This window comes from Crassostrea angulata, chromosome 4 (assembly GCF_025612915.1).
Source record: "Crassostrea angulata isolate pt1a10 chromosome 4, ASM2561291v2, whole genome shotgun sequence".
Lineage (NCBI taxonomy): Eukaryota > Metazoa > Mollusca > Bivalvia > Ostreida > Ostreidae > Magallana > Magallana angulata.
The window spans coordinates 32,246,383-32,269,395 of NC_069114.1; the positions used below are offsets into that span (position 1 = coordinate 32,246,383).

Here is a 23,013-nt window from a genome sequence, read left to right on the forward strand (position 1 = left end):
AGAATGCAAGCCAAGGAATACAAAGAATGAAAAGAGGCTATACAGCTAGGTTTCCAATGTTTGAAATAAGAACTTTTTATGATGCTGGCACTGATTAAAACTCCAGTTTCTTTATTAAGATATACGCTATTAATTAAGCTATAATTACGATAACCAAACCTTTGGGGCACTTCTTAACATAAACATGGGTGAGGCACCGGTGCACATTTATTTTTAGTGAAAGAAAGTGAGAATCAAATAAGAGTGGTTTGATTTCAAACAATTGTTTTTTTAGATTGTCCACAGTCGACCATTGGTCGGTTTTCGGCCTCTTCTATCAATATTGCAAATCAGATTCAAATATCAAGGTTGTTCTGGACAAGAATTTTGAAAACTGCATCATTTTCTACGTATTCAATACATAATGACCATGGAACACGAGAAAAAGGGGACCATTGTCACTATTATCACGTCATTATGGACACATATATTTACCACAGTAAAGATAGTAACTATATGAATCATTTACTTAAGCATCTTAAGAATATTAGAAGAAGGTCCATGATTGTCCTCGTAAATTTGTCATATGCTACTCAACAACTGATTTTTTTTAACACAGTTTATCGTTTCACAGACCTCTACATGTTGTTTTATTGACAAATTTCGGGAAAAGTAGAGATTAAATTTTTAAAATGAACTTATATATCATGACAGTGGTTATGATAAATCTAATCGTTGTAAAAAACAAAAACAAAACCAGAACAATCCTTTGAATATATCATTATGGAATAATTTCAACATATATAGAAAGTCAACGCTTATTTAACTTAATATTATTTTGCGGAGACTGAAAATATGTTTCTTAATGGTTTTAAAACATAAATTAGTGAATGTGTAACTGAGGTAAAAACTAAGAAATTCACATTTATAACGTAATATATACTCTATAAACATCAATGAATTAGGGAATAGCACAATAAATATTATTGCATCATTAGATCGTAATCCCCCTTTCAATAAATATTTTTAAAAATCCTTAATAATTCTCATTGGGGTTTTTTTCGATCAACAAAAAATTTGGTCGTCATGATTATCTGTTTTATGCTTGTGCAAAGCAATGACGAAATTATTCCATGTTATATGGTGTCATTACACACACTTACTATTAAAAAAACATTCTGAATGCTATTCTTTCATCTGTTGGTGTACTAGATTTTCAACTAGAAAAGGTCAGTGTACTAGATTTATCCTGCGCATGCACTAATCTATAAAAACATCTCTCAGCTGTTTTTTGAAGCCTTGTGAAAACGAGTGATGCATTCAGAGATAAGGTAGGTAAAATGTACGTCGATTCCTCGAGAACCTGCGTTATGTAATCTGCAAGCTTTTTAATCTGTAGTTTACCTTTGTGATTATCTTTTGTACGGTAGCCTTTTTGGGTCAGAAAAACTGATAATATATTATATGCTATCTTTTGGAGTTTCCCTGTACTATGTACAGAGGCCATTTTGGATGAAAAAAATAACTGTATATGCTTTGTTGTGGAGGGCTTCCCTCATTATGGAAATTGCTCGTCCTTTTCCTTCAAGTTGATTGAATTGTATACATGAAATTGCCACACAATATATACATAGTATACGTACAGTTATCGTTGACTCATCAATAGTATAAGACACCTTCGTCACTGAATGATGTCCTAAGTGATACCATATCAATTTCACTGATATTAGATGAAAATGTTGTACAATTCATTGTTTTTACTGGTTTTAGTCATTTTAAAAAGAAAACGTTTTCTCATTTTTCATCAGTAGAAAATTTTCATAAATGCAGTATTTTCTCATAAAATTATGCTTAATTTGTATTAGATGACAATGAAGTTAACGTTAAAAATTTTACCAAACATTAACATGACTCAGGGTAAAACTCTTCCCTTACACTGCCGAATAATTTGCCTTTTTTATACTGAAACAAAAAAATTAGATACAAGAGGAAGTGGAATTAGATATGTGAACTATCACAAGTAAGGGATAGTGTTTTACACTCTACGACACTGTGCCTAAACACTACAAATTTTAAAGTTAAATGTTTGATAGATATTGTTATATAGAGAAATTCTTACACGATTTGAATCGTATTTACTGCTTGCTACGTCATTTTTTTTCTTCAAAATAATATATTTCCAAATAGAACTTAAAATTAAAATTATGGCATCAGTTAAATCTGAAATACACAAGGTTGAATAATGGCCTTTATTCATTTTAAAGAGTTTCTGTGATTTCTAATCGTTTTTGTTAATTAAGTTTAGAAACCTTTGGTTTTAAAAAATTAGATGTAACACATCTTGTCATGAATTTGACTAACTATGTGTTGTTCCAACAAAGAAACCAGCTGAATTGTGTAATTTGCAAAAAGAGCATGATCATTTCATGACTTCTAAGTCAAGTTTCAAAAGTACATAATTATGATCAAATGAAATTTCAAAGAATGTTCAATTTATTAAATTTGCTAACAACTGTATCTTATAAAACCTAGTTGTTTTTATGGTCGGATTTTAAACACTACTTCTCATAGCTTACGTCACATTAATCACCATTGTACGCATAAAAATGTGTTTGCAAACCAATATGTATTTGTATAAAGCTAAATCTCTTCTATACAAATGCATGTTTTTCTTACTAAAAAGGATTGTTTCTATAATAGAATAACACACACAGAGAAAGGAATTAAAGATTCAATCATGTTGACGTTGTCCATGAACACCCAGACCATTTTGGCGGGAATGAGCATTGGTCTTTTTGTGTACTACGTCATCAAACGGATGCGATATCGTCTGCCACCTGGACCATGGTGTATCTCACTAGTTGGACACTATAAAAATAAATAATTTCATTCCACATATAGAGATACATGTAGCAGGTTTGTCTTGATAAAACATAGCATAACGCTACTAGTAACTATTTTAAAAGTTCTATATAAAATTAAGCACGCTCTAATCTTATATAATAGAAACGTTAAGAACATAACACTATCTTTCCTGTTTTTTAGTTTATTCATCGCCTGAGATTCACGTAAAAATCGCAAAGCTTGCAAAGGAATACGGTCCTATAGTCCGGCTGTCTGTTGGTGTGTATCAATGATTTCATACATTCAAACATATACACAATCCCAAGCACACACGTAAGTTAACTCACTTAAACAAAAATGTAAAAAAAATAAATTACAAATGCATATTTTATTTATATTGAATAGGTCCTCAAACCTGGGTTGTTCTTAATGACATCAACTCTGTGCTGGAATCAATGGTAAAGAGATAAGCTGATTTCGCTGGAAGACCACATTTTGCATCAGGCACGTGACAGCTGTTTAATGCAATGAAAAATGATTTTTTTTAATGAATGGTTTTCTTTTACAGTAATCAATACATTAAAGATTCAACACTGTGCCGGATAATTATGCCAGTGCCAAGGTGGCATTTTTGCACCCGTCTAAGCTGCATTCAAATAATTCAAATATGCCATATGAAAGACCATATCATAGACCATAGGATTTGTAGAAAATCCTGTAGGATTGTCAATATTTCCTGTAGGAGAGTCATTTCTCCTATGGGAATTATTATTTCCTATGGGATATTAGTTTTTAAAGGTAAATATTTCACCTGTCAGGTAAAACACACTAAAAACAAAAGTGGTTATATACTCTCTAGACAATGGTCTATCATTTGGGATGTATGGATTTTCCCGAAACTGCATTTTAAGCGGGTGCAAAAGTGCCACCTTGGCATTGGCATAATTATCCAGCACAGTGTTATTAGCTTTGACTTTAAAAAATATCCTTTGTAACTTACGAATACCATTTATACGACACATGTATGCACGTTGGGTAATTTGAAAAAAAAAGCAGAGGAAAACTTGTCTTCCCGAGAAACTTTAATTTTGATTATTAATTTATGCACTTTAATCTCTCATATATAATGCATTTTATTAATCTTTTGATATATTTTTTTAGATAATTTAAAATTATATATAATAATTTAAAGATAATCACAACAATCATTTCATGCTTTTGTAAAAATATTAGAAAAGCAAAATTGTCAGAAAAAAGCAGTATTGTGCTAAAATTTATTATCATTTTTATTTGCTTAAAGCGAAGGTAAATAGCATAAAACAAATATCAAAACTGTCGTTTCAGGTGGCGTGTTTTCAGAAGGAGGAAAGGATATAGCCTTGGCTAATTATTCAGCTTCCTGGAAATACCATAGGAAAATAGCCGGAAAGGCCCTTAAGTCAGTTGCAAAGGTACTTTTTTCATACAATGAATATTGAATTGACTTGAAAATGATAACAAATTTTGGTTTTATTAATAATAACAATTAATTACTATAATCTATTTCTAGGCATTATCTTCAAGGGGATTTATTGGAAAACATGATTCAAGAAAATATGAATAAATTTTTGGACAAAATGGCTGAAGAGAAAGGACCATTCGTTTTTAAAGAATATGTGGATCTGATGGTTTTTCATCAACTGTACACAATATGTTTTGGAGAAAAGTAACACTCCTGAATCCTTTTCCGTCCATACAAACAAAACTTTCAAATCATACTTTTGGCGAGAAACTATTATATTCAAACTCTGATTACTGTGACTGTATAAATAAGATATTTTGATTTTGTTATTGTGATGCCTATTTGATTCAGGTTAAGGCGATGTGGCCCTGGGCCTCTTATAATCTTTTTACATGCATATCTTGATAAGATCAAGATACGATTATTAAAATATGTTTTAAATGTTTAAAGACAGCGTTAGTATGAAAATTGTTTAATGTAACAGGTAACTCTTGCTTCTGTAGAACATACTTCATTTCGGATTTATATGGTTAAGAAAACCAACGATTTCTTTTTTTAAAATACAAATTATCCCATTTTTAAAATGTCCTTCGCCAAAATATTTATTTCTCTCATTAAGATTGTTTTAACCAGATAAATGTTTGACTTGTATAACTTTTACAAAAAGATAGATACTGAAAATGTCTTTCGTAAAATCATTAAGGATTTTCATTTTGATAAAAAAATTCTTTACTTGGAATATATTTAAAATACATTTTAATTATTAAGTATATACTCTTTATTTTCATAAGACGTTCTGTAGATGACCCGGAAGTGAAAGAGTTTATGAAATTAGACAATGATGTGCTGGAGACATTTGGTTCCGTTTTTTTGAGGACGTATTTCCCTATCTGAAAAAACATCTTTACGACGGCCAAATGGAAGAAATTGCTTTTGATTTCAGAAGAAGTGCTGAACATTTTCCGGAAAAAATTCAAAGAACATAAGGAAACCTTCCAACCAGGTGATAAATCATAAGTCTCTACCACATTCCCTAACCCTCCCAAAACCTCCAAATTTTAACCCCCCCCCCCCTTAAAAAAATGAAAGGTCTTTTTTGATATTTCAACACGTGCGAGATGATTTCCGTAAACTTTTAATGAATTTGACATGATAAGTAATAGTGGGGAATTAATTTTTTTAAAATACTTTTATTTGCGACAAATCATACCGAAATATAAAAAAATGTGAGTAAGGTGGTGGACACGATTTGGCGGATCTAAGTCAGTAAAAGTTTGCATCAAAATATACATTATATACGATTTACTGAGAAATAAAGATACATGTATGAGATATACGTATGATGTATATAAATGTAATGAGCCAATTCGTTTCTTCAATGTGCGCTTTTAGATTTAGTAGAAAGATCTTCTCAGGACAGGATAACGCAGAAGGTTTAAAGTATACCAATAAACATGCATGCACTCGTGTATTTAGATTTCATTTATTTTTGTTAAAAATTGAATTGTAAACTAAGAACAGTTTGTGTTGACAACTCTGCGTCTGTATGAATAAATCATGCAAGAATAAAAAGGAGAAGTTGTATCTGGGAAGGAAGGAATTATTTTCAGTTTTGATTTTTATCCCAATCCTTCCTCTTAATATCAAGCCATCTGATTTTAAATTCTAATTTTAAAAAATAGGCTAGAAAAGTTTTTAAAAAGGACGCAGTATATCCGAAAATTAACAAAATAATTTGTTTCGAATTAGTATGTAAGTTGATATTCTCCGCGCTTGCTCGAAATATCATCTAGTATTTAAAAAATAAATAGAATTCACTTCCATCTGCTATAAATGAAAATATATTCATATGTCCGATTGCACGAAAATCTGCATTGAGATTTCACTATCAATTACAGAAGTAAACAGTGACTTTGTAGACAGCATGCTTATCGCCAAACAGGAAGCGAAGGATGAGGGCGATGAGGCGGCCCTGGAGATCTTGTATGATACGCACCTGGTCCAGACAATTTCTGATATTTTCTTTGGTTCGTTGTTTTAGTATTTTTTACTCTATATATAAAAAGATATTTTTTAAAGAAAATATTCCAACCATTTCGTCAGGTTTGTTGGACAGGTAAAAGATAAATAGTGATTTAGGAAATTGTGGTCCGAGAGAAGAAGGGTTAGAATAGGCATTTTGGTATAAAATTTTCTGTAAGTTTGAATGACAGTAAAATAATGTTTTGGAAAGAAAGCAACATCTCTGCAAACAACAGGTTTTGAACTTAATTTAAGCATAGTTTGCACAAAATAATGATCCGCTTTTGAATTGAAATATCTTTACTCGTCTTTTATTAGTCTTTAAATATTCATATATACAATACATGAACTACTATTTTATTGTGTCTTAGTTTGCTTCTATCATAAAAAAAATTAACACGATTTGGCTATGTTTAAATTTTACTGAAAAAAATACAATGTATATATGGAAGTATTACATGAACATTGGAATAATTATTTTCTTTTTTCTATAGCGGGGTAGATACAACTCGTTTCACAATGGACTGGTTCGTTTATTTCATGACACGATTTCCAGAATTCCAAGCAAAATGTCAGGAGGAAATTGACAGAGTTGTTGGTAATTAATCCATATTAAATATACCCAGTGTAAAAGATTGAATGGGTGTCTTGATTACATTTCAGTGATAATAATAACTTTATTAACAATTTTCAAGATATTGTATAAATTATATATCATGACATGTGGTGATAACAAACAGTGTTAAAAATCAAAAGTCCAAAAGAAAAAATACAAAACAGGAGCAGAGAGCACAGACCTCTAAAAAGAGTTAGAGGTAGGATAAAGTGCGATGGAGGAGTGAGCATCCTCCGCTGACCGGTCACACCTGCCGTTTGTTCTTTGTCGTAATCGGGAAAAACGGAAAAGTCCGTAGGCAAATAGGTGATTAATTATGGTCTAACAATAAGTATGAAAAATCAGCAAACGACGTAGTGAAAGATTATATTCGATGACAAGGTCGTTGTATCGACTACAGAACGTACGAAAATATGACTTCATTCGAAACTGGTGATAGTGGTCCTGTTTTATCAACGTGTTTGTCAGTAGCTTGCCCCGCCGTACAAACTGTTCGTATAAAGCATGCCCTTGCGTATCAAATTAACTGAGAGGCAAAAACTCAATTTCTTGTGATTTTTTGGAAGAATAGAAGACTGGATATTTTCAGCAATTTTGATACTCTTCATTATGAAACTAACTCTCTGCTTTCCTTGTGTGACTATCTTGTGAATAAAGTGACTCAGCAAATTACGATTTAGAAATCGTCCAACTTTAGTTTGCAAAGAAAAAATCAAACCAAGAGAAACAGGTCTTAAGCTTTGTTAGCGGATTTTAGTACCATTATGCTAAAGAAAAATATAAATTACCTTTGGAATCATTTACAGGTCCCCATCAGCCCTCGATGAAGGATAGAAGCAAACTGGATTATACCGAGGCCTGTCTATTTGAATCGATGCGACTTTCAAATGTTCTTGGTCTAGGGGTCCCACACATGACAATCTGTGATTCACAAATTGGTGAGAATAAATTAACCTTTCACATTGAAATTCTATTATTTAATTTACTTTATTTATTCAATTAATTAAAATCTGAAAACATTTTGAACAATTATGCGAGCTTACCTGTTTCTTCATGATCAACATTTGAATATTTTGAAATCAGGAATCTTCAGAAAAGAGGAAACTTTTTCTCTTATAATGGGCGTTTCATATGAAAGCTTTAAACCTTATCACAATATTTTGAGAATTTGGAACACGTTTTAAAATATTTCATCTACTGATTCAGGGGGATACGATGTACCAAAAGGCACTACTGTATTAATTAACTTCTGGGCACTTCACCATGACCCTAAACAATGGAAGGACCCAGAACAATTTGACCCACATCGCTTTCTTGATGAAAACGGTAAAATGAAATTTATAAAACCGGAAAGTTAGCTGCCATTCTCAGCCGGACGCCGAGTTTGTTTGGGAGAAACGTTGGCCAAACCAGAGATCCTACTGATGTATGCCAATCTTCTACAGCGATTTGAAATAAGTCTCCCAGAGGGCGTGAAGCCCAATTTAGAGTATGATATTATATGCAGGGATTTGGTGTAGAGCTAAATTCCGATTACAAAATCGTGGTGAAAGAGAGAAGTAGAGATTAAAGAATAATGGCGCCTGCGATCTTTTTTGTATTACAGCCACAGTCAAATTGTTATAGAAAAGTATTTAGATTGATTGCGAAATATGCAGCAGTAGTATTATCATATTTGTTATATCTAAATGTTGTTACGTTATCATTTTGTGGAACCAAATATGGAATGTTTTTGAACAATTACGTGTTAAATACATTCCGTTACAACGCATATCAGAATTTCTGAAAGTTATTTTTTTCAAATTTTCTATTCTTTCCTATATAATACAATGTAGTTTGTTGGGTTTAAGTATAAATTGTTAACAAAACATGTTTTCTATTGTTATTTTTCTCGTTTTTTAACACATTGGAGTTAGGACTGTATATAAACAGTGCCTGTTCGGGAGGGTAACAGTTGCAATTGACACCCCGAGGAAACCATTGTCAAACGACGCGAAGCGGAGGTTGACAATAGTTTTTGAGGGGTGTCAATTTCAACTGTTATCCTCCCAAAGAGGCACTATTTATTTTATTATACTATACTGAATGTCTTAATTTTAGAGATTTTTTACTGCTTTTATATAGAAATGACGTGAATTCTACGGCGAACCGTACGCGCATGTAACAATTCCTTGTGTTACCCGTTGTGTTGCTAACGCCGAGGGTAATAAAACTGATTATCAACTGCCTCTTAACCAATCAGATTTCAGTATTTAAAATGAAAGTATAATAAAACGAAATGGTAGTTATCTTACTTGTAATTCAAATGTAAAATAATTCATACCGAACACAACAACTCTACAATTTACACATAAATATTTAGAAACTGTCCATATAAAAGCCAAGCGATATCAATGGTTTTACCCTTTAACAAAAATTTCTAACCAATTATATCTGATGAACATGTACTCCTGCAATCTGAGGATTTTAACATGCCTGTATTTATGCAACTTCTACCTTGGTTTTGATATATATATATATATATATATATATATATATATATATATATATATATATATATATATATATATATATATATATATATATATATATATATATATATATATATATATATATTGTACACACTCCTCAAAGATCATGATAGGAATACCATCATTCAGCAATTTAAAAATTCCTGTATATTTCAACTCATCTAAGGCAGATCCCACCAAACCTTTTCTCATGGAAAATGTAGATGTTTTTAGTAATGCAGATGTAGATGAAGTTAATAAATGGCTAAATCAAAAGAAAAGCGAGTTCTCTTTTGGAAAAATGCAATTTGAAAGAAAAAAACTGCCGGTGACAAAATGTTCTCTTTTTTTAATACTGTTCCAGGTAACTAATCAAGTTGAAGATTCCGATGTTTATTAAATGGTCTGAAAATTATTTAAGTGTGGAACAACTTTTTCAATATCTAAATTTTTATATTATATGTGATTTTACATGGATAATTCACGTCACAAACTTCCGTTAATTTCGATTAAGTTAACCGAGCACGTACATGTATCAAGGACGTTTCGGTTATTTTGGGTACAAACTATTGTCAGACGATAGAGATACATATGTAAGTAAATAGATCAGTTATTTACAACCTAAAATTCGCCAGAGTTCGGTGGGTCAAGTAAATAATCCTCAATTCTAAATAAATGTTGTTTAAATCGACCCCCTATAAATCTGAGACGGCGAGTGTCGTCCCTTTACATTTTTGATTTGAATCATTATGTGTTAAATGCTGTTAGTTACAATACACTTTAGAATTATGTTTTAACTTATCATCGTAGTTTGTTTTCGGATACAGTAATACATGTATTTATAAATTGTATAAAAAAAAAAATTCTGCTGTTACTTTTCCCGATTTTCATCGAATTGGAAATTAGAAATCGACTGAAATGGTAGTTTATTTTACATGCAAATCAAATGTAAATAATTCATAGCAAATCCGACACTTCCCATATCTCAAACTACTACAATGTACTAGATTTTTAAGACTGTATCTTCTCTCAAATGGTAATGCAATCAGTCATGCTCTTCGAACACATGCAGTTTTGAGAATTAACCAAGAAAATCCTTGAAAATATTTCCCTACACCTATCATATGTTTTTAAATCTCTCCATATATTATTGATGATTATAAAGAGAATCTACGTCACTTAAAAGTTAACTTCAGTTGCATTTGATTACTAGTATCTTGGTAAGTGTCAGGGAAGTTCCGGTTAATTTGGATACCAAAGTAAAGTTAGACTTTAAGGATAAGTTGATAGATCAAGACACGGTTGCATTTGTACGTGTAGTTATAGATGCCTAAATATCCAATATTTAAATGGTTGTTTATAATATCAAATAAGATTTTAAGTGTTTGAAAAAACGGACCTAAACAGATGAGATTTATAAATTTTATGTATGAAATGGTTTACTTGTGTATTTTGATTGAATCACTAAAACTTGAATGTTAGAAGTCTAATAAAAAGCGAACTACAAAGGAAGGAAGCCTTTATTAAACTAACACAAATTTGTCTATTTGTATAAACAATACATTGATATTGAATTTCGATATCGTATTTCAGATTTCGAATATCGATTTAGCCTTCTGGAGCTCGTTTCATGGAGCTAAAATTTTTGGCCTAACTTTAGTCTAGTCCGAGGACTTACACCGAAGCTTAGTCGGGCGTATTTTGCATTTCATAAAGCGGCGTAACTAGAGGCGTAAACTTTAAACTATAGCTTTAACATAAGTCATTGACAACGCAGCACTGCACATGCATAAAATTGTTTCTATTACTTTTGATATGTACAGGTGTATGTAGCATGTGAAAATAAGAACAATTTTATAGGAACTGGCAATTGTAATAATTTTTATTTAAAAATATTTAAGATTTGATAAACTCTTGTTTCACACAAAGGTTATAATTTTTAAATAATAGTCCTTTTTCTTCAAAAATTTACCGGACAAAAAATATAATATCGAAATTAAATTATAAAAATAGATAAAACATTAAACGGGAAACCAAAAAATGGTGAAGTGTATATGATTTTCTGGGACACTAGCGCAAAGAGTGTTATTAAGTGTCAAAAAATGTTTCATCCACATACTAGTAATACATGTACAAATGTTTAATTTAAAGTGGACTTACTCGGTATTATTTTGGTTGAAGTACACGACTTGTGTAATGTGCTCAATAGAATAATCAATATAGCATTTTAAGTAATTAGGTAGTCCACAATATATGTTATTTTATTACTTTTATCATATTGAAAATTTTGAATTTACTTGGTCGGTGTAAATTTACAAGTTGTCATACTGATGTTTACATCCAATTTTCTGACCTTTGTCGCTCTTTGTCATTGAGCATTTCAATTAAAATAAATTTTAGGGGTAATAAAACAAAATTAATGTTTCTTTGTTTTCAATCATTTCGCGATGCTTTGTAATTTAGCGCGATATAATGTATTCTATGCATGTACATGTATTATAATGTTACACTTTCTGTATCCAGTATTTAGAAAGTATTTATCAATTCAGTTTGAATTGCAGACTTGTCTAAACTCTAATGTGTCATCATTCTTGTAGTTAAAAACCATGTATCAATAACGTCATAATCTTCACTTTAAAAAGAGATTCACAAATTACGTTTATGATTGTGCATTAGTAGCAGTGAGTTTAATCGGCTTCGATTTTCAGTATTATTTGCATTCAATATTAATGCATCTACAGGTATATACATCGTAGGTTATAAAGATATACTGTCCATATATCAATTACAAAAAACGTTAGCTATTTTGGGGGTTGGAGTAGGAATGAAAATAAGGAAATTAAGAGTGAAATTGAAGTTATAGATATACTACGCCAGCTCCCCCCCCCCACCCCCCCCACCCCCCCCCCCCCCCCCATCAAGCATTAGGATATTGAAGATTTTGGAAAGTTGGGTTTTTTGTTTATGCTTGTCAAGATTTTTATTTGGACGTGTCTGGCCCCCCAATTTTAAAAACGATGCTACGTGTCTGTAATGTTACACACAAACTCTGAATATTTTTCATCATCTGTTGGTGCACTCGATTTCAGCTAAATTAGGTTAGTGCTCTAGATTTATTCTGCGCATGCACTTTCAGCAAAAGGTCTATCGCGCATATCAGACAGGCATTGCCAGTCTTCTCTCGACTGTTTTTGAGGCCTTGTGAAAAGGGTACTTGTAGGCGAAGTTTCATATAGAGATAAGGTAGGTACACACAAACTCGTGTTATGTGATTTGCCTTCAATATGGCGAGAAAATCGTGACAATTTTATACTACATTGATCTCTTCTAACAGAAAACTCTGTATAAATATACGAGAAAACAATCAAGCTTTAAAGCACAGGGGCATCGAACCCGCTCTACACTCTATGACATACATGTATATAAATAATACACAAGGGAAAAATCGAAAGTAGGACACGATTTGTAAACATTGTCAAAAAACAACTTACTTGACAAAAGTTACGCAAATCCTCCCACACAATGTTGCAAGTGTGGTCACAAAACACGTTCACATTGAAATATTCCTAATAAACTCGATAAAAAGCGTTTTTATCTCATTAAAACCGCTGTCTGCTGCAGACATTCAATCTCTTCGCCCAAGAAAAGATAACTCTGTACTTTCGCCATCCGAAATCTCTCGGGACTCTCTATGTTCAGTAATGATATACATGTATTGTAAAATTCCGCGAAACATCAATAACAAAACAAAGAAATAATTTCATACATCTGCAGATCCGAACTTGCATCGGGGGTAGGGGTGAATTTTGAATGATGGACAATCTTATTTTAAAATAGATAAGTAGAATTCAGTTTAAAATGTCAAAATATATACATATTTTTTTTATACAATGTAGATCTGCTGTCACAATGTATATATTTATGGTGTATATATTTGTGGTCTTAAAGATAATGATAGGAAATTTGAGAACAATGAATTGTTCGACCTGCTACTGCAATTACTTTATACTGACCACGAGAGCAAGACCATTTGATTTAGAAGAAAGAGACTTGCATAGTTTAAATTTAGTGAAGAAAAATATTTAGTAATTTTAGAATGAACAATTAATGATGATGAAAAGGTGTTGAAACAGTATTTAATTTTAAATATTTTTTCTTATTCTCAGAAATGTTAATGAAAAACTACTTTGGTGTTGACATATAATTTTTTTAACTATTTTCTTATTCAATAATTAAAATACTCATAATTCATTAATTGTCTTTGCAACCCATTTCTTCAAAATTAATTGTCATTGCCTAAGAATCTCAGCATTGTTTTAATTGTCAATATCAAATTACTAGTATATTTACATTTTACAAAAGATTAAATGATAGGAAATATATTTGTTTTTAAACAATTGCATTTTAATTACGGTAATTAAAGTACATGCCAAATATATCGGAACGAATGTTATTATGTAGGTACATAAGACGAACATTTCCCCACACATTTAACAGTTTACCGCCGAAATTTCTACTATCATCACTGAACATATATAGAGAAAAAGTACAGAGTTATCTTTTCTTGGGCGAAGAGATTGAATGTCTGCAGCGGACAGCGGTTTTAATGAGATAAAAACGCTTTTTATTAGGAATATTTCAATGTGAACGTGTTTTTTGACAACATTTGCAACATTGTGTGGGAGGATTTGCGTAACTTTTGTCAAGTAAGTTGTTTTTTTTTTTACATTTTTTACAAATCGTGTCCTACTTTCGATAATCGATTCTTCCCTTGTGTATTATTTATATATGTCATAGAGTGTAGAGCGGATACGATGCCCCTGTGCTTTAAGCTCATGAAATATTGACCAATGTGATTAAAGCATTGTGCAATGCAAAAAGCAATGTTCAGTGCGAAAACGAATTGTTCAGTGCAAGAAAACATTCTTCAATGCAAAAAAGCAATGGCTAATGGGGAAAAAAGCGTAAAGCAATCGTTGTAGATGATACATAGAGAAAGTTACATGTGTTTGCTCAATTTAAAGTTCATATTAAAAGGTTCCGATCACAATAGACAATTATTTTATAACCTGCTTAATATATAGAATATATAATTGAATCAGATATTAACAAACATTCATACGACATGCTTGATTGAAAAAAGAAATATTTTCTCTTCAGAAATTATAGTACACTGTATTACAGTATTTATTTTTTATCAATAGATATGAGTATTAAATATTAGTTGGGTTGAACGTTACAAAGAGCACATAATCAACCAAAATTTGAACGAATTCCGATCCTCAGTCATGTTCAATAACTCTAAATTATCCGGATATATTTTTCATTCGTACCATTAATCTGCCTTTCATACAAACAACTTTAATTAATTAGTCTTCTAGTTTTAATCTTATGATCAGGTATTCAATGAAAGGCTTGGCTTAATGGATTCACTAAGATCTACTACATAATTATAGGTAAAGCCACCGATACTACTTTTAAAAAAAAAATTGATCTCAACTTGTATATTCATTCATTTTATCCACCGTGGGCAAACTTTGAAAAATGCATGGACACCATCAATTATTTTCCTTTCTTTATTTCATTTATAAAAGTTAAGCACGAATAACATTTTTATGATGAAAAAAGTACTTTGGGACTGAGGGTTGGATGACCTTTAAGAAAGTACAATTGATTTACACTGCTAACAACCATATCATGGTTTAAGTCTTATAAAACCAGTAATCAATTTTATGGTCCGATTTCATACACTTCCCGTTTATAGCATCTCCTATATAAATCTACATGACCCATCAAATGTGTTTGAAAACTAAAATTTGTCCAGCTAAGGTAATTTATATGAAAATGCATGTATTTCTTACTAAAATGAGTTTGTTTTTTTTCCTTGTAGAATAACACACAAAAGAGGGATTAAAGTAGCTAATCATGTTGAAGTTGTCCATCAACATCCAGACCATTTTGGCGGGAATGAGCATTGGTCTTTTTGTGTACTACGTCATCAAACGGATGCGGTATCGTCTGCCACCTGGACCATGGTGTATCCCACTTATTGGGCATTATAAGAGTAACGATGTGTTTAATTTCACTCAGAGAGATAACAAGTTTTGTTTTTCAAAATAAATCTCAACGTTAACTATTATACGCTCCATGTATCGTTTTATTTGTACATAGAATATAGGACGTATAGAATTATGAATAACAAGCAAGCGTTCAAATATTATTTTATTTCCTATAGTTTATTCATCGCCTGAGTTTCACTTAAAAACCGCAGCGCTTGCAAAGGAATACGGTCCTATAATCCGGCTGTCTGTTGGTGTGTATAAAATTCAAACACTCACAAAAAAGCACACTCGCACGCACACACCTACACACACCTTTGATTATGAATTGTTTCACAAATGGATTAACATTGATAAAATCTAGGAATTACAAATGTATTCTTTACATTTATTGGAAAGGTCCCCAAACCTGGGTTGTTCTAAATGACATCAACTCTGTGCTGGAAGCAATGGTAACGAAAAAGACCGATTTTGCTGGAAGACCACAGATTACATCAGGTACGTGACAGTTGTATCATGAATGAAAAAAGAAAGACCCCCCCCCCTTTTTTTATAGATTATCTTTTGCTATATAAGTTTACGTAAGAAATTACATATGGTACTTTTACGACATACACGTACAACTAAACTTCGGGTAAAGGATGATATCCCTTAACAAATGAAAACAGCCCCTTTTATGCAATTAAGTATAGGAGATCTACCAAGCTTTCGATTATTTTAAAGAAAAGAGTGAATAAATGTGACATATTCTGATTTGTGTTGGTAGCTTGGATAGTTTTTTTAATGTTAAGGTTGACACATTATCAATGATTTTGCACACCCTGTAACAGTGAATTTCGTTCTGGTTTGTGAACTTGTCCTTTCAGTGAATGAAAATGAATAGAATGGTTGGATCTTGGTGGAATAATCGATATGTATATGAAGGATTTATTATCGTTTTACTAACAGCGTTACAGTTTGGTTTGCTTGTCGAGGCGTGCTTAAATTTTGTATCCAGGGCTGGTTTTTACAAAACTATCGTAAGACCTATAATAAGACATACTAGTATCTTAAGATTGTCATAAGATCTGATTTATGGTAGTCATAAGATTTATCACTTCTGTTTCACGAGGCAATCTTAAAAGTTATATTGTAGAAATCTTAAGACAATTTTAAGTCACACTTCAGGCTTGCGTATACTAATTTTTTTGTACATTATAAAAAAAAGAACTAAGGTTACGTGTGGGATGTTTAATTTTTGCTTATATTAGTTTTAAATTTTTAGATAGTTTATTTGAGTTACAAATATTAATGAGTTTTATGCTCTGAAATGATAATTGATTTTGCACCCACTGAAATCTATGTCACGTGACACACATGTGTACTACAATTTTAATGACCGGAGCAGAACATCTACTAAGATTAATGTAAACAGTGTATCTTTACCATAAATAATGATTCATATCTCCCATATGTTTGGTTCTTTTGAATAGAAATAGGATTCTATATGAGTAAACATATCAAAAATTAAGTACCTGCAAGATAAAGATAAATTCCTAAAAAAAAAATTACTGGGGATTGTATTTCACACCATCCTTTCGAGAAATGCACAGCAAATATTATCTTCCCTATAATCTTTAATTTTGATTTTAATTGCTAATTGAATACATTGGAATTTAGCGCATTACTTTTTTTAGTTAAAAAATAACATCACAGCATGCAATCATGAAATATTGGGGTAAAAATAATTATTCAAAAAGCAAATATATCAGAGAAAGGGTGGAATTGTGCTATAACTTGTGACTTTTTAAAAAATATTCTTTAAAGCCAATGTAAATAGTATAAAACAAATGTCAAAACTGTCATTTCAGGTGATGTGTTTACGGAAGGAGGAAAGGATATAACCCTGGCTAATTATTCAGCTTCCTGGAAATTACATAGGAAAATAGTCGGAAAGGCCCTAAGGTCAGTTGCACCGGTACTTTTTTCCTATCATGAATATTGACTTAAAAATGATTACTAAGTTTACTTTATTCAACTACAATCAATTTTTAGGAATTATCTTCAAGGGGATTTATTGGAAAACATGATTCAAGACAATATGAATAAATTTTTGGACAAGATGGCCGAAGAGAAAGGACCGTTCGTTTTCAAAGAATACATGGATCTGATAATTTTTCATCAACTGTACACAATATGTTTTGGAGAAAAGTAAGACTTCTTAAACCTTTTGCTTCGACACAAACAGAAAAAATTAAACTTTTTATTTTATTTATATTTTTGCTGAAAAAAAATAGAACTGGATGAGTGACTGCATAAATAACAAACGACCAAATAGTCGATCCAAGAATTTAGTATAAATACAATATCAACTTATAATATTGTCATTTTAGCATATTGGCATTTTACTCGAATACCTTGTAAAATGTAATATAAAAATGTGTTTTTAATGTTTAATATAATGACAACGTTAGTTCAGAAATTATCCAACGTAACAGATAAATTAAGCTCCTGTAGAACATACTTCATGTCTTTATCTGTATTGATTAAAATGGTTAAAATACTTAAATGCAAAAGGATGTTTAACATTGAGATAAATCAATTTTCCACATGCCTCTCGCCAATATATTTCTTTCCATCGTTTGAGATAATCTGGACTGTTTAAGCAAGATAACTTGCATAACTTTTACTAAGCAGAAAAGAGAGCGAAGAAAAATTATAGATATTATTTTGAAAATATCTTTCTTCAAATTATGAAGAATTTTCACATCGGTAAAAGAATGTTTTTATTTACTTTAAAGTCAATTTTCATGAACTGAAATCATATATATAATGATTTTATAAAGGAAAAAAAATAGACAAAATTATAACCTTTTTATATATTCTTTATTTCCATAAGACGTCCTGTAGATGACCCGGAGGTGAAAAGATTTATTAAATTAGACAATGATCTGCTGGAGAAATTTGGTTCGGGTTTCTTTGAAGACGTATTTCCGTATCTGAGACACATCTTTACGACGGCTAAATGGAAGAAAATGCTTGTTTTGACAGAAGAAGTGCTGAACATTCTCCGGAAGAATTTGAAAGAACACAAAGAAACTTTCCAGCCAGGTGATAAATCACAAGTCTTTACCACATTTCTTAATCCCTCTCCAAACCCCAATCCTTAACCCCCCCCCCCCAAAAAAAAACAAAAAAAAAACAACCGAAATGTACCTGTATGTGTATAAATAATATAATTAAAAATATATACTTAAAAAAATTAGATTTAACTTCCATTGGCCTGAGTGAAAATATATCATATTTACATATACATCCACACGAGACTCTGCATTAAGATTTCACTATCAATTACAGGAGTCAACAGGGACTTTACAGACAGCATGCTTATCGCCAAACAGGAAGCGAAGGATGAGGGCGATGAGGCGGCCCTGGAGATCTTGGATGACACGCACCTGGTTCAGACAATATCTAATATCTTCATTGGTTCGTTGTTTGATTATTTTTAATCTTTGTTCAAGGAGTTTTCTTTAGAAGGATTTTTTCATAACTTATACTTGAATTATCTTTTAATTGTTTTCTATAGCGGGGGCAGACACTACTCGTTTCCTTATTGACTGGTTCGTTTATTTCATGACACGATTTCCGGAAACCCAAGCAAAATGTCAGGAGGAAATTGACAGAGTTGTTGGTAAATAATAGTTATAATACATATTGAATATACATAATCTAAAAGACTGAAGGGGTTTTTTGATTACATTGCAGTGAAAAAAATAAGTTACATTTTATAAAAAAAAAAATTCAAGATATTGTATAAATTATTTATCATGACATGTGGTGAAAACGGACAATGTTCAAAATAAAAAGTCCAAATGAAAACCATAAAACGGGAGCAGAGAGAACACGGACCTCTAAAAAAAAATTGAGGTACCGGTAGAATCTGTTGTCGGTAATGTTTACATATTGTAATATATCTGCATCTATATGCATATATGATAGGCATAGATGTATATAGTGTAAGACATTGAAGAAGTATTACATGTCAAAGAATGTAATAAGTTATTAGTACATGTATGTTACTATTTCTTGTCATCTTTTAGAAGGTTGAATATTTTCGGCATTTCCGTTACTTTCCACCACAGAACACACGCTGTGCTTTCATATTGTGAATATCTTTTGATTGAAAAAATCAGTGCTTCAGAAAATTATGATATAAAAATCACCAAATTGTTAGATTCTTCAATTGTGGTATAATGTTAAAATTTACTCTTTTATCATGACATTACATATAAAATTATAGAATTGAAAATAAATTATGTAACACATAAACAGTATTATAAAACTTTGTAAACTTCTGTAGGATCGAAGCAACTTTCAATGAAGGACAGAGGCAATTTAGATTACACCGAGGCCTGTATATTTGAGACGATGCGAATTTCAAATTCTGTTGGTTTTGGGATTCCACACATGACAGTCTGTGATTCACAAGTTGGTGAGAATAAAATTATTCTTTTCCATTGAAATTCTACTATTTTTTTCATGTATGGATTTATCTAAGATCTGGAATCAATTTTGATTAATTATGCAGGCATATCTGTTAATTAGGGCCCCGCAAGGATTTGCGGGTGCCCTATAGTAATCACTCTGTCTGTCCGTCCTTCTGTCTGCCGTCTGTCACTCTTCCGTCCACAAATTTTCTGTTTTTTTCTAATAACTTTTTTTATGGTTGCCCAATCAAGTTCAAATTTGGTATGGTAGTTCAGTAGACAGAAATAAATATTTTGATGCTAAGTTTGGTTCTCTATGTCTTTTGATTTGGAGCTTGGGTGGTGCAGTAGATTCCTTAACTATGCATAAGAATGAATGGGCAAAGAGAGATAACTGCTGAGAATGTTACCATTGTATACTTGGAAGGCTGTGCAATATTTGTCCTTTGGGATTATTAACCTTCCACAGGAAGAAAATCCTAAGCTTTATCTTTATCTGTCACATTGAGATTAATTACTGCACTGCCTGTGTCTGAAAATGAACTTTGTTTTGAAGTTAAGGTCAATTTTGAATGATGTGTAGTGTGTACATTCTTTGAAATATGGATTTAAAATATAATATTCATACTTTATTTTGGTTAATATACCGTACACAATGATTTATGATAATTTTATTGAATTCTAAAATCAAGATATATATTATCTTAATATAATTATTAAGATATCCTTTTTCACTATTTTATTTTTTAATTATTTATTTTATGCTTTTCTGCCTTAATGCTGTTAATTTTAACAGGTAATCAGATAATAACCCCATTCTGTCATTTCTGAAAAAAAAATCTTATTGTAAATTTATAAGAAAAGGATAAGAGAGCAGAACAATTACTCCCCTGGGATTAATTATCTTGCCTGCTGCAGAAAATTTAGAGGCTTATCTCTATCTGTCATATGAAGATTAATGAACACCTTTGTCTGCAACTGATGTTTGTTTTGAAGTTGAGGTCAACCCTGGGTGATACAATGTATTTGCATTCACTGAAGGCTTGCATTTTATAAAACACCTGTTTAAATCTTTTTTTAAATACACATTTAATTTATTTTTTTATAAGACATGAGGTTATCCCTGTTTTATGCAGATACAAGGTTACTATTTAGAGTTTTTGGACATTCAGGAATTATCTTGAAATTTTAAAAATACAGTTGTTACTTATAATTTTGATTTTTTTTTTAAATGTAATCAAATTAAACTCTCATTCCATGAGCTGCACCCTTATATTTTTACCCCTCAGTTTAACACTTTAATTGTTGGATGAAAATCATATCCAACTACAAATCATGAGATCCTATATATTGCAGTTCTTTAAATCTTATGCCGGGCATTTATTTTTCATCATTGTTAATATATATATATATAAAGAGTATGGAATTCAAAGTTTTTTTCACTTCTCTATATTGATTGTCATAGCGGGGCCCTTCCTGACTGGTCAGTTTTCTAGTTTTCATGATCAACATTTCGAATTTTTTTTAATAAAGGGATCTTTCGAAATAATGATGTTTGTATTCTAATAATGTGAATTCCATTTTTAAATTTTCAACTAAAATTAATCGCAATACTTTGAAATTTCAAAACACGCAATAAAGCATTTTCTATTCTGATTCAGGGGGATACGATATTCCAAAAGGCACCACTGTACTTATCAATTACTGGGCGCTTCACCATGACCCTAAACAATGGAAGGACCCAGAACAATTTGACCCACATCGCTTTCTCGATGAAAACGGCAAAATGAAACCCACCAAACCAGACAGTTGGCTTCCCTTTTCTGTCGGACGCCGAGTTTGTTTGGGAGAATCTTTGGCCAAATCAGACATCCTACTGATATGTGCCAATCTTCTACAGCGATTTGAAATAAGTCTCCCAGAGGGCGTGAAGCCGAATTTAGAGTGTCATATGAAGGGATTTGGTATGGAAATGACATCTGATTACAAAATCGTGGTCAAAGAAAGATCTGGATGATCAAACATGGTTATGGACTAGTTAAATTGTACGTGTACATTATTTGCACGATGTAGGATGATGATGATTATTACATATGCAATTTTTAAAGCGCTAAGCATAGCTGCAGCGCTTTTTTGTCGCCAGATTTCTAAGCCTACTTCCACTTTCGTTTTCGCATTTCCTATATACCGCCACCTACTGGCGGATGCTGGAGAAGTCGTATCATGGAGAAGTCGTACTCTGTAAAAATCATAACTATGCAGTAGGGGGAACTTAATTATCTTCAAGTTATCCTGCATGCAGATGCATTTGTTCCTCCAGTATTAAATTAACAATAAGTTTCATTTAAATGTCATTATTATAATTATATCGGATACGGGTGCTCCAAAAGCCATGTCATAATGATTTATTTCGAGAAAAAATGGATGTTATATGCATTAAATTGTGTTTTATGTGTTTAGTAATAATTGGAATAATTGTACAATATCAAGGTTTTGAGTTTTTTAAATGTAATGTGTTACAGTTATGAACACCATGTTTTATATAAAAATGTAGAATTTATATATATAAAATTGTTTCCTGTATGCAATATTTCAGAAATATTTTTCTTTCAATTTGCATTGATATGTAATTTTATAGTTATCCAAAACCAATGATTTGATTATTATTTATGAAAAAAATAAAACTGTCGAGTTACTTGAAATACTACAGTAAATATATGTAATAATCTTTATAAAATGATACCAGCTTACCTCGTTTAATTTGCAAATATGATTTTATTAATGATTTAATTTATGTGCAGTATGGACAAATAACGCATTAATAAAAACACTTAGTAACAGTAAAAATGTGTAAGATTCAACATTGCTATGAATTAAATATAACTTTTAGATATTTAAATGAATTCGCTTATTATGTGATACCCATTATATTGGTATATATGAAATAAAACTTCTTGCCAATTTAATATTGCTTGATAACGTCGAAAATATACTAAAAGTTTTCTATCTGAGTTCA

General features: G+C 31.3%; 1 protein-coding gene, 1 long non-coding RNA gene and 1 pseudogene across 3 annotated transcripts; 2 read left to right on the forward strand and 1 right to left on the reverse strand.

Annotated features, from left to right (window-relative positions):
* The first annotated feature begins 1,133 nt into the window (after positions 1 to 1,133).
* Positions 1,134 to 8,935, forward strand: LOC128180512 (steroid 17-alpha-hydroxylase/17,20 lyase-like; annotated as a pseudogene).
* Positions 2,725 to 13,284, reverse strand: LOC128180514 (uncharacterized). Its single transcript, XR_008243235.1, has 4 exons — positions 12,964 to 13,284; positions 7,751 to 7,883; positions 3,239 to 3,338; positions 2,725 to 2,847 (listed from the first exon to the last, which is right to left on the reverse strand). It is a non-coding gene; the product is annotated as an uncharacterized LOC128180514 (long non-coding RNA).
* LOC128180508 (steroid 17-alpha-hydroxylase/17,20 lyase-like) lies at positions 12,565 to 22,500 on the forward strand. Of its 2 annotated transcripts, XM_052848633.1 has the most exons (12): positions 12,623 to 12,715; positions 14,886 to 14,928; positions 15,363 to 15,536; positions 15,708 to 15,785; positions 15,931 to 16,029; positions 17,382 to 17,475; positions 17,566 to 17,721; positions 18,410 to 18,621; positions 18,868 to 18,996; positions 19,097 to 19,201; positions 19,871 to 20,002; positions 21,659 to 22,500. In XM_052848633.1, exons 3-12 carry the CDS (start codon positions 15,398 to 15,400, stop codon positions 22,012 to 22,014), a joined length of 1,500 nt encoding a protein of 499 aa, XP_052704593.1. In that variant the 5' UTR covers positions 12,623 to 12,715; positions 14,886 to 14,928; positions 15,363 to 15,397; the 3' UTR covers positions 22,015 to 22,500. The 2 variants fall into 2 exon arrangements, with proteins under 2 accessions (XP_052704592.1, XP_052704593.1); XM_052848632.1 differs by lacking the exon at positions 14,886 to 14,928 and having other exon boundaries at positions 12,565 to 12,715; positions 21,659 to 22,499.
* Positions 22,501 to 23,013: the final 513 nt, after the last annotated feature.

Excerpts from the sequence above, each read along its gene's own strand:
- LOC128180508 (XM_052848632.1), top strand. The coding sequence starts at position 15,398 with ATGTTGAAGTTGTCCATCAACATCCAGACCATTTTGGCGGGAATGAGC. Across the intron at positions 15,786-15,930 it reads TATAATCCGGCTGTCTGTTG|GTCCCCAAACCTGGGTTGTT; the intron begins GTGTGTATAAAA and ends TTTATTGGAAAG. Across the intron at positions 20,003-21,658 it reads AGTCTGTGATTCACAAGTTG|GGGGATACGATATTCCAAAA; the intron begins GTGAGAATAAAA and ends ATTCTGATTCAG.